The sequence below is a fragment of the Oryx dammah genome, unplaced genomic scaffold (assembly GCF_014754425.2).
Source record: "Oryx dammah isolate SB20612 unplaced genomic scaffold, SCBI_Odam_1.1 HiC_scaffold_25, whole genome shotgun sequence".
Classification (NCBI taxonomy): Eukaryota; Metazoa; Chordata; class Mammalia; order Artiodactyla; family Bovidae; genus Oryx; species Oryx dammah.
In genome coordinates, this window is record NW_024070209.1 from 92,764,142 (window position 1) to 92,777,083 (window position 12,942).

Below are 12,942 nucleotides of genomic sequence, written 5' to 3' on the forward strand. Positions count from 1 at the left end.
TCCATGTACTCAGTGGTGAAGGACCGGGTAGCCACAGTTATATACACAATAGTGACACCCATGTTGAACCCTTTCATCTATAGCCTGAGGAACAAAGATATGAAGAAGGGTTTAAGGAAATTAAGGGACCAAGTTTACTCATAGAAAAAACAAAAAGATTACAAGTCATAACTGGGTGATGACCTAAGAGATGATCAGGTTATCTTTGCTTTGTACCCATTTTTCACTTGGTACCCAAAGAGGTGATAAGAAGTGGTGTTGAATCCCAGTAAGAGTATTGAACTGGAAACCAGATCATTCAGTCTCTATAAATGACCTTGACCAGATACGTGTTCAATACTAAGCTAGTACTGCTAAGAATTTTGATTTCAGGAAAACAGTTTCTGCTACCCATACAGTGGGGGAAAGTTATTGGCAAGTAATTCCCTCATACACTTGACAATGAGTGAGTGAGTGAAGTTGTTCAATCATGTCCAACTCTTTGCAACCTCATGAACTGTATAGCCCACCAGGCTCCTCCATCCATGGAATTTTCTAGGCAAGAGTACTGGAGTGGGTTGTCATTTCCTTCTCCAGGGGATCTTCCCGACCCAGGGATCGAACCCGGGTCTCCCTCATTGCGGGCAGATGCTTTACCGTCTGAACCACCAGGGAATCCCTTATAGTGGGGGAAAGTTATTGGCAAGTAATTCCCTCATAAGCTTGACAATAGTCAGTACTTAAGGAACTATAAAACTCTATTACTATTTATAAGACATTACACGGACTTCATAAATTTGGACAGAAGAAATTTAATAAAAAGAAGAAATGGACAGAGTTTTTCAAATAGTGGAAACCATTCAAGCAGGTAGAGGCAAGAAACATTGTTAAAATGTCCATAATATATGAAGTGATGTACAGATTCACTGAAATTTCTATTAAATCCTAAAATCCCAATCACTCTCTTAAAGAAATAGACAACAAAATCCTAAAATTCATATGGAACTATAAAGGACTCAAAATGTCAAAAACAATCTTGAGAATAAAAAACAAAGCTAGAGGCCTCACTTCATGATTTCAAAACATATTACATGATTTCAAACTATATTACAAAGCCACAGGAATCAAAACAGTATAGTGATGGCATAAAGACCAATGGAACAGAAGAGAGAACCCAGAAATAAAACGAAGTATATACCATCAACTAATTTTCAACAGAGTCATCAAGAATATAGAATAAAGAAAGGACAGCCTCTTCAATAAACAGTTGTTCTAGTCTTGTTGAAAATGCCATTGGTATCTCTATATTGCTTTGGGTAGTATGGACATTTTAACAGTATGAGTCCATGAGTACCGTATATCTTCACATTTGTTTGTGTCATCTTTAGTTCCTTTCATGAATGCTTTTCAAGTACAGGTCTTTCATCTTCTTGGTTAAATTTATTCCTAGGTATTTTATTCTTTTTGATGCAATTAACATAGGATTATTTTCTTAATATCTCTTTCTAACAGTTTGTTATTAGTGTACAGAGAAGAAACAGATTTCTGCATATTGATTTTGTATTTAAGATAAACTCAGCTTGGTTTTAGTACTTCTGTGGTTTTATTAATTTTGTTTATATACCATATAATCTCTCTAACCTCATTATCATCTAATAAATTGTTGTTTTGAAATCTGGTATTTTTGTGGCCCCTATATGGAAACCCAGTAAGAAGGAAGTACATTTTATCTTGTTTGATAATAATGTTAGTATTTTTTAATTTTTCAAAACTTCTCTGTTTCAAAATCTTATTGAAATCTCTAAGTATCTTATAATTTAAGTTTTAAAAATATTTGTTAGATTTTAATATTCTATTTACATTTTTCTTATATTTTCTTATACTTAACAGTTGGCTGAAATTGGATCACTGGCTCAAAAGAAGGAGATACAAGAAAATTCACTTTCTTAACCCACACTGCACTATCTACATTTAAAACTACTAAAACAAATGAAACTGGCATATTAGAAGTTTTCTGAATCATGAAAGGGAGAAGTCTACCCCCGAGAAACTGGGTAACCCTGTAAATAAGAAATTTAAAAATGACAAAGCCATCTGTTCTTTGACTTTATAAATATTAATGACTTACATTATTGTGCCATATAAAGCAAATAGTATTTTGATGCCAGTTAAGTTGTAACATTGTTTTAAGTCCAACTGTTTGGCATTTAAAGAAAAAGGAAGTGAATATTTTAAACATGAATATTAGGAGCACTCTGGGTTAAAAATTGGATTATGTATAATTCACTACAATAAAAAAATCAAAATTGCTTTTTTTTAGTCCTTCAAATTGGAAATGAAAAAGACATTAAGGCATCTTACAGGCTAACTAAGCTTCTTCCTGGGTAAGTACACACAACAGTTGAGAAACAAATCTTGTTCCAGTTGACATGGCTGAATGCCTGCTGGATGAAAAGCCAGTAAAAAGAACCGCAGCTCTGTCATTCTCTGATACAGTAACTCATCAAATTAAAGATTTTGCTGCAAACATTAAGACTGAGGTTCTATCTGGACTGCAGAATTGCACTTTAGCCTTAAAAATGGATGAAACAAATACGCTACAAGATGGATGAACCTTGAAGACTCAAGTGAAATAAGCCAGATACAAAAGGGCAAACACTCTATGATTCCACTTCTAAGAGATACTTAGAATCATCAGATTCATAGACAAATGGTAGAACAATAGTTTCCAGAGGGTGGAGACAGGGAGCAATGGAGAGTTCTTGCTCAATGGGTACAGAGTTTCCGTATAGAATAAAAAAGCTCTGGAGATGATGGTGATGATGGTTGCATCACAGTGTGAATGTACTTACTGCCACTTAATACATTTTAAAATGGTTACAATAGTAAACTTTAAGTAATGTATAGTTTTTTAAGTGTTTGTTTTAATGGAAGGATTGATAAGTGTGGTTATATTAGCACCAACTAATCTGCAAAGAACTTTTATATGAAGACCTGAACTCTTCTCTTGATACATTCTCCTCCACATCTTGGGAGAAGTCCCAGGCTTTCTATATGCATTTGCCTGTCTCCTTAAAAATCACTAGAACAATAAGCAACTAATTATCTGGAACACTAAGAAAAACACTGCCATGGTAGCCTGAGTTTCCTTGGTTTCCACTGAGAGGTCCTACTTCTCTCCAAGCATAGTGTTTAATGAGCTCCCTGGGGTTGATAACTGGGGAGGCTGATGGCCTCTTGGGATGAAGTCACGTGTAGGACAGTCAGGTACTCCCAGGGCCCCATCCTATCCCTTAACATCTGAGGAACCTGAAGGAGTCAGGTGGTGGATAGGTGGGGATGGAAGAAAGGTTCATGATTCCAGTGCCAGGGGCTACACGGAGGAGTCACCTCTCAGGAGTGAGAAGAGTAGCCACTTCAGGAGTTCATAACTTCATCTCTAGGCTGAGGCAACCATCACAGGCACTCAGTATTGCCAGTCTTGACACCTCTCTCCAGAATCTGGGGCTTTTTCCTTTTATTAGCCTGATATGAACATTCCTTCTATGCCTCAAGCCCTCCAATCCACCTCTAGACATTAGGGTCAAGAGGGCTGAGGAAAAGCTACTGAGACCTCCGCACACACACACAAAGACTACCCTGGAGGTCACCATCCCTTACCTGAGTAAGTATCTTGTATCTTCAACCATATTCAACCTAGAATATGTCTACCTTGGAGGGTCAGAAACATTAAAGCCCTCGTATCTGATACATTCATTTTTACAGAGAAGGAAAACAAGTTGCCCAATTACATGCAGCAAGTTAATGCCATAGCTGGGCTACAAGACAGGTCATCTGTTCCTCCTCAACCTGCATCCCTCATTTCTTTATCTGAGAACCTCCAACTCCTCCCCACACCTCTGTCTCCCTTCTCCATTCACAAAAAGGAGCAGGACTGGCTATGAATGAGTGAAACTCCAAGCAAAGGGATCAACTCTTTCAGAGAAACAGCGTAGCTGCTCTGAAGCTGATGGGCCAAAGTTCAGCTTCCATCATTCCAGCCTGCCTACAGAATGTCCCCAAAGCTAGTCTTGTATCAAAGAAAAGTCTACCTCAATGGCTTTATCACAGCCTCAGAGCAGCATGGGGACACCACCTCAAGAGCTTCCTGGGTGAAATCTGAAACCAGCCCTGCCCCCACCCCCACCCATACACGGAGGGCAGGGAGAGAAGAAAGAGGCAGACGGATGGGTAGGTGGCAGTTTTAGTAAGCCAGGGAACTTACAAGGTTTTCTTGCATGGCCTTAAGAGGAGGAGATCTCCACACCTTCCTGCCAGAATCTTAACAGTTTATACAGAGGCCTTAACTGGTTCAGTCCGTGTATCAACAGATGATCCCAACACATCTTACTCTCTAAGGCTGTCTCCTTGGAACAGCTCCTATTGTGGGAACAGTAGGCAGAGTGTAATTGCCAAGAAAAGGTTGGGCGAGGAGCCTTTGATTGCCCAGGTTCAGCTCAAAGAGCCAAGCAGCAGTCATATCCTCCCAAAGACCTTCCCCAACTCCTGGACTGTCACACTAGTCCTGCAGCTCACTGATGGTACAGCACTAAATGACCAACTTTGTTCTTGAGGCTTCAACTGTTGTTCAGTCACTAAGTCATGTCTGACTCTTTGCGATCCCATGGACTATAGCAGGCCAGGCTTCCCTGTCCACCATCTCCCAGAGTTTGCTCAAACTCATGTCCATTGATTCAATGATGCCATCCAACCATCTCATCCTCTGTCGTCCCCTTCTCCTCCTGCCCTCAGCCTTTCCCAGCATCGGGTCTTTTCTAGTGAGTCAGCTCTTCACATCAGGTGGCCAAAGGATTGGAGCTTCAACTTCAGCATCAATCCTGGCATCAATTTGCAGAGGCTTCAATTAGCTGTCTGCAAGTTGATCATGTAGAGTAGAATTTGATTTTTAAATTTTCTTTGGCACTCAAAGCTTGTCTTCAAAATTATCTATCCTTTGTAAAAGAATCTGTAAAACACATGAAGGCAGAATTTTTCTAGGTAAAGAGGAAGAATCCTCAGACCCCTGGGTCTGTCTGTTCACACTACGCCTCACCAGTGACCTGTCTGTCACATGGGAGTGTCAACCATGTGGTAAAGGAAGACAGGATGAGATGTGGAGGGAGAATTTGAAGCTGTGTCCTGGGGAGGGCCAGAGGAGGCAAGAGACAGATGACATGGAAAAGGGCAGCTGTCCTCTTCCCCATCCCTCCCACTGTCTCAGCTCAGAAACAGCCTGCCTTGGTATCAAGGGGGATGGGTAGAAATAATGAGAAGAGCTGGGGAACTGACAGTCTGTTACACCACATCAGACGGCTTTTGAGTAAGTGAAAAATATTGCATGAAGAAAAGGTCATCTGGCTTTGCTGAGCTATCTGAAACCACACTCAGTGACCATCTGATCCTGGGCTGGCTGTCGGTACCAGGCCCCTCAATTTATCTGTCACTGCAGCAGGAAAGACTCTACAAAGCAGGAAGGCCACTAGAATCTCTATTCCTTTCCCTTCTCTGACCAGGAAATTCTCATACATCCCATTCTGCAGCTCTCCGTGCTTTGATCTTGCTCCCCTTTCAGTGGTCATCTCATTATTTTACACACAATCACACTCTTCCTCACTTTCTTTTACCTTAACCAGCTTAACCAGTTATTATATATTAAGTATGAGAATTATTGGGCTTCCCTGGTGCTTCAGTGGTGAAGAATTCACTTGCCAATGCAAGAGAAGCAGGTTCAATCCATGAGTCAGAAAGATCCCCTGGAGAAGGAAATGGAAGCCCACTCCAATATTCTTGCCTGGAAAATCCCATGGACAGAGGAACCTGGTGGGCTACAGTCCATAGGGTCACAAAAACAGTCAGATATGACTTAGTGACTGAACAACTTGAGAATTACTTCTATCATTATATATTATTTATATAATACAAATTTTATAGCACACACTCTTTAACAAAGCACTTTTCACTCCTTTTCAAATGTTCACCCATTTGATGCCCATAACATTCTGATGGAAATAGGCATTGTACTTCCATATTTTCATGAGAAAAATAAACTAGGCACAAAGACTTTTCAGGGGAATCAACTGGTAAGTAACTAAACCAGGAGTAGAACCCAAATCCTGTACTATTTCCACTAATTCTCCTGATCCAAAGAATCTGATTCAGGTCCCCATGCAACACGTCCCAGTCATTCAAGTGGCTGTCAAAGTTGCTTATTCTAATTTTGTGTGCACTCAGTCACCAAGTTGTGTCAGAGTCTTTGGGACCCCATGGACTGTAGCCCACCAGGCTCCAATGTCCATGGGATTTCCCAAGCAAGAATACTGGAGTGAGTTGCCATTTCCTTCTCCATGGGATCTTCCCAACCCTGGAATCAAATCCGTGTCTCTTATGTCTCCTGCATTGACAGGCAGAGTCTTTATCACTGAGCCACCCGGGAAACCCATTCTGAATTTACTCTGCAAATGAAGTCTGCAAGTACTTCATAGGGAGAGAATTAGTATAGTTTAATGGCTAAGAACAGGACCCTGAAACAAAACTGCTCTGGGTTGGAATTATAACCACTTACTCATTGTATAATCTTGGGCAAGTTATTGAACATCTCTTAATGGTTGTGTAATTGCTTCTTCATCTGTATAGTGTGGGAGTTCTTAGGTGGATTAAATCATTGTACAGTGCCTAGCACATGGTAAATACTTTCATTGTGTTCAGTATTAGTTTTCTTTTAAAATCTGTTTACTGTTTTTTTTTTTATTAAAGGATAATGGCTTTATAGGATTTTGTTGTTTTCTGTCAAACCTCAACATGAAGCAGCCACGGGTATAATATATCCTCTCCCTTTTGAACCTCCCTCCCATCTCCCTCCCCATCACACCCCTCTAGGTTGATACAGAGCCCTGTTTGAGTTTTCTGAGACATACAGCAAATACCCGTTAGCTATCTGTTTTACATATGGTAATATAAGTTTCCATGTTACTCTTTCCATACATCTCACCCTCTCCTCCCCTCTCCCCATGTCCATAAGTCTATTCTCTATGTCTGTTTCTCCATTGCTGCCTTGTAAATAAGTTCTTCAGTACCATTCTTCTAGTTCTATATATGTGTGTTAGAATATACTTCTCTTTCTCTTTCTGACTCACTTCACTCTGTATAATAGGCTCTGGGTTTATCCACCTCATGAGAACTGACTCAAAGGCATTCATTTTTATGGCTGAGTAATATCCCATTGTGTATATGTACCACAGCTTCTTTATCCATTCATCTGTTGATGGACATCCAGGTTGCTTCCATGTTCTAGCTATTGTAAGTAGTGCTGCAATGAACAATGGGATACGTGTAAATTTCATACGTTCTGTCTTTTTGGATTAAGGTAATGAAAGCTCTTTTCAATTTTGGTTTTCTCAGGGTATAGGCCTAGGAGTGGGATTGCTGGGTCATACTGTGGCTTTATTCCTAGTTTTTTAAGGAATCTCCACACCATCCTCCATAGTGGCTGTATCAATTTACATTCCCACCAACAGTGTAAGAGCGTTCCCTTTTCTCCACACCCTTCCAGCATTTATTGTTTGTAGACTTTTTTGATGACGGCCATTCTGACCGGTGTGAGGTGATATCTCATTGTGGTTTTGATTTGCATTTCTCCAATAATGAGCAATGTTGAGCATCTTTTCGTGTGTTTGTTGGCCATCTGTATGTCTTCTTTGGAGAAATGTCTGTTTAGGTCTTTTTCCCACTTTTTCATTGGGTTGTTTGTTTTTCTGGTATTGAGTTATATGAGCTGCTTATATATTTTGGAAATTAATCCTTTGTCAGTTGTTTCATTTGCTATTATCTTCTCCCATTCTGAGGGTTGTCTTTTCACCTTGCTTATAGCTTCCTTTGCTGTGCAAAAGCTTTTAAGTTTAATCAGTACTTTTTAACCACAAGGATACAATGGTGAACTGGGGAATACAGTGTTGAATAGCCAATCAGATCCCTGGAAGATGCCCTTGGAGAAGTAATACCCTGGCACTCTCCTATGTCAATCAGGTCTCCTGATAGGAGAAATCATCTTGATCCAAAGCACTTTGTGGAGAAAAATATGCTACAGGAACCTATGCCATTGTATCTTAGGAAAGTGCCAAGAGAGATGCAAACTGTAGGGATCCTTTCCAATGATGCAGAAAATTTCATTTAAGGACTTGAAACATTAAAAAAAATAGTTCTCAGTGTCCTTGAGTGTAGACTTCTCATCTTTTATATATCTTTTTCACTCTTTATCAGCAATCACTGAGAAACATCTGCAGATTACTTCCTGTGTTCGCTTCTGGAAATAATCCTGATTGTAGGAAAGGTGGACAGCAGGAACCCAAGTCCAGGCACAGAATGACTGACTCAGCCTCAGGTAGTTCTGCCTGATAACCAGGATCTGATCCTGGGTGTGAGGGCTGATAGTTGATTTCTGATCTTATTCCACTGCAGCTGAGTTTCCACCTTTATAATTGCTGAGCAGAGAAACAATTCCTTTCCGACAGGGGTCCTGCTTTGTTCTCTGGCTCCTCTGTGCCAGTTTTCAGATTAGAATCCAGCTCCTGAAGCCCAGAACCTTGCTATCCAGTCCTCTCACTGTTATCTGCCAGCCTACTTACTCCGTTTATACAGTTCTTATGCTCAGATGACAATTTATGACAACTCTGATCTACTGTCAATACACTCACCTGTTACTTCCATGATGACTTCCTAATTACCACCCACCTGAATGAAATAAAAAGTTTAACCCAACCAAACAGGTGCTCTCTCCTGATGCCAAAAAGTGGTCTCCCCCTATGCCACACAACTCCAGAAACTGGTTCTGTCCCTGTACCATAAAGTTTCATCTCCTTGAGGGTTGTAGAGTTTCCAATTTCATGACACTCATAAAGTGATTATTACTCAAACCCCCAAATGCATTTCATAAACTTTTCCCAAAGAGAGTGGAGCTCAGAAAACCATCTATAGGATGTATATGTTTTCTCATGGAGAAGTTAATATAATATTCTGATATTTGTTTTGAGGAAATGAAAAATAATTCCTGTCCAAAACAGAATAGCCTGAGGAGGTAAATTTCATACGTTCTGTCTTTATGGATTAAGGTAATGAAAGCTCAGGAGGTGACTTTGTGCCGTGTGTCAGTCAGTGACAGAGCCAGGATGGAAAGCCAGACATGTGTGATGCTAAAATCCATATGCCTGTCAACTATACCAGCCACTCATCAGAATTCAGAACTGGAGATTCCAAGCCAGGACTCATGCCTAGCATTCCTTTAGATTTTCCACTTGGGGGACAGCAATGACAAGAGGAAACCAGAATCACATCACTGAATTCCTCCTTCTGGAACTGACCAGTGACCCCAAACACCAGGTGTGGCTCTTTGCAGGCTTTCTGGTAATGTACCTGGTCAATGTGGGAGGCAACTCAGTCATCATTGCAGCCATCCGAGGGGATGTCCACCTCCATACCCCCATGTACTTCTTCCTCTCCAACCTATCTTTTGTGGACATCTGCTTTACAAACATCATTGTGCCAAGGATGCTGGCAAACATGCAGAGTAAGAGCAAGAAGTTCCCCTTCACCCAGTGCCTGACCCAGATGTATTTCTTTGTGGCCTGTGCAATCACTGACAGCTTCCTCCTAGGTGCCATGGCCTTGGACCACTATGTGGCCATCTGCCACCCACTACATTACACCACCACCATGAACCCCAGACGCTGCTTCCAGCTCGTGACAGCATCCTGGCTGGTGTCCCACCTCCACTCCCTCACCCACACCATCCTTATGGCCCGCCTCTCCTTCTGTGGACCCAACATCATCCACCACTTCTTCTGTGACGTCCAGCCTCTGCTGATGCTCTCCTGCTCTGACACCTCTGTCAATGAGCTCTTGGCCTTCACAGAGGGCTCCTTGGTGATCATGAGTCCCTTCATCTTCATTACTGTCTCTTATGTCTATATCACCCGTGCTGTTCTGAGAGTCCCTTCTGGGAGAGGCAGGTACAAGGTCTTCTCCACCTGTGGGTCCCATCTCACAGTTGTGGCATTATACTATGGGACTGCCATCTCAGTGTACATTCGCCCCTCATCCACCTACTCAGTGACAAAGGACCGGGTGGTCACTGTCATTTACACTGTGGTAATCCCTATGCTGAACCCTTTTATCTATAGCCTTAGGAACAGGGACATGAAGCAAGCCTTGAGAAAGTTGGCTAGGAGAAAAGAACAGAATAAGCATTCAAGACAGAATGGGAAGGTAGTCTGAAATGGCATAAATATCTCATCCCTCGTCAAACTTCTTCCCATCTATTCATTTGCTTATATTGGTATAGAGTTACGGTTTCCTGCTTTGTCTAGTGAGCTATAAGGTATTACTTCTGTGCCTGTTGATGTTTCCACCATTCTCTGAGCACTTTCTTGCCTTCTATCACATCAAGATATTCCAGACTCATCTTATACTTTCTATGCTCCAGTCCTGAAGTCAGCCATTTCTCTAAAAACCAGGTTTCCCAACATGGATGTCAGCTTCACTCTGTGAAGACTCTCATAGGGAGGCAGGGGATAAATGGACCCCAGGCTGAGCAGCTGAAATCTATCCCTTGTGGACAGATACTCAAAGATAAAGTTAATGGCAGGAGCAGTTCAGTTCCATTCAGTTGCTCAGTTGTGTCGGACTCTTTGCTACCCCATGGACTGAAGCACACCAGGTTTCCTTGTCCATAACCAACTCCCAGAGCTCAAACTCATGCCCATCAAGTCAATGATGACATCCATACAACCATCTCATCTTCTGTCACCCCCTTCTCCTCCTGCCTTCAATCTTTCCCAGCATCAGGGTCTTTTCCAAGGAGTCAGTTTCTCACATCAGGTGGCCAAAATATTGGAGCTTCAGCATCAGTCCTTCCAATGAATATTCAGGACTGATTTCCTTTAGGATCGACTGGTTGGATCTCTTTGCAGTCCAACGGACTCTCAAAAGTCTCAAGAGGAAGGAGAAGCTGAATCCTGCTTTGATAAGAGATAAAGAGACCACACATTTCTCATTCTTGAGGTCAAGGAGACCTTCCAAATTACACATGTGCAGAAAGGTTCCTCGGGGGTCAGAGAAGGGAGGGGACACCGGATAATAATATGTTTTGTAACGTCCCAGAAACCCTTGTGCTGGAATCCATCTTGGCTAAAAGATGCACATGCACACAGAAGAGGGCCCTGGGTCAGACCAGATATGGACTCAGAGCCAGATACAGCAAGATGAATGGCCAGAGGAGACCTGAAGAACTGCCCCTGTATAAGTGATTTAAACCACACCAAAGGCACAGAATGCTCCGATCCAATCTGTGTGTCTATCCACAGCCACTTTTTTCTCCTAATAAACACTTCACTTGTTTCACTACTTTCTATCTCTTTGCTGAATTCCTTCCTCAATGCAGACAAAGAGCCAGGGCTCTGCTCCTGTCTATTGATTCTAGTTCCTGGTGATATAGTGACTAAGATTCACCATCAAGGCCTTTCTGCTTCTCCCACTTCTTGATTATACGAAATAGGCTTCATTCAGCCTCCATGACCTTCCCTGATTTCTAAGGAGCAGGTTCAAACAGTTGCTAATCAGGGAAGGGAGGAGATACAGAGACAAGGAAGGAATAGTCAAGAGAAACAATAGTGCAGCCTTGGGGCAAGGTCCTGGTTCCCCATAAAGGGGTATACATAACAATTATTGCCAAATTCAGACTTAAATTGAAGAAAGTAGGGAAAACCGCTAGACCATTCAGGTATGACCTAAATCAAATCCCTTATGATTATACAGTGGAAGTGAGAAATAGATTTAAGGGCCTAGATCTAATAGACAGAGTGCCTGATGAACTATGGACGGAGGTTCATGACATTGTACAGGAGACAGGAATCAAGACCATCCCCATGGAAAAGAAATGCAAAAAAGCAAAATGGCTGTCTGGGGAGGCCTTACAAATAGCTGTGAAAAGAAGAGAAGCAAAAAGCAAAGGAGAAAAGGAAAGATATAAGCATCTGAATGCAGAGTTCCAAAGAATAGCAAGAAGAGATAAGAAAGCCTTCCTCAGTGATCAGTGCAAAGAAATAGAGGAAAACAACAGAATGGGAAAGACTAGAGATCTCTTCAAGAAAATTAGAGATACCAAGGGAACATTTCATGCAAAGATGGGCACAATAAAGGACAGAAATGGTATGGACCTAACAGAAGCAGAAGATATTAAGAAGAGGTGGCAAGAATATACAGAAGAACTGTACAAAAAAGGTCTTCAGGACCAAGATAATTATGATGGTGTGATCACTCACCTAGAGCCAGACATCCTGGAATGTGAAGTCAAGTGGGTCTTAGAAAGCATCACTACAAACAAAGCTAGTGGAGGTGATGGAATTCCAGTTGAGTTGTTTCAAATCCTGAAAGATGATGCTGTGAAAGTGCTACACTCAATATGCCAGCAAATTTGGAAAACTCAGCAGTGGTCACAGGACTGGAAAAGTCAGTTTTCATTCCAATCCCAAAGAAAGGCAATGCCAAAGAATGCTCAAACTACCACACAATTGCACTCATCTCACATGCTAGTAAAGTAATGCTCAAAATTCTCCAAGCCAGGCTTCAGCAGTATGTGAACCATGAACTTCCAGATATTCAAGCTGGTTTTAGAAAAGGCAGAGGAACCAGAGATCAAATTGCCAACATCAGCTGGATCATCAAAAAAGCAAGAGAGTTCCAGAAAAACATGTATTTCTGCTTTTTTGACTATGCCAAAGCCTTTGACTGTGTGGATCACAAGAAACTGTGGAAGATTCTGAGAGAGATGGGACTACCAGACCACCTGACCTGCCTCTTGAGAAACCTGTATTCAGGTCAGGAAGCAACAGTTAGAACTGGACATGGAACAACAGACTGGTTCCAGATAGGAAA

General features: G+C 41.6%; 1 protein-coding gene across 1 annotated transcript in view; it reads left to right on the forward strand.

Moving 5' to 3' along the window:
- LOC120852304 (olfactory receptor 1L4-like) overlaps positions 1–10,284 on the forward strand; it is a 20,050-nt gene extending 9,766 nt beyond the window's left edge. Inside the window, exon 3 of the mRNA XM_040225719.1 lies at positions 9,709–10,284. Coding sequence (XP_040081653.1) covers positions 9,709–10,284 — 576 coding nt within the window. The remainder of the gene's footprint in view (positions 1–9,708) is intronic.
- Positions 10,285–12,942: the final 2,658 nt, after the last annotated feature.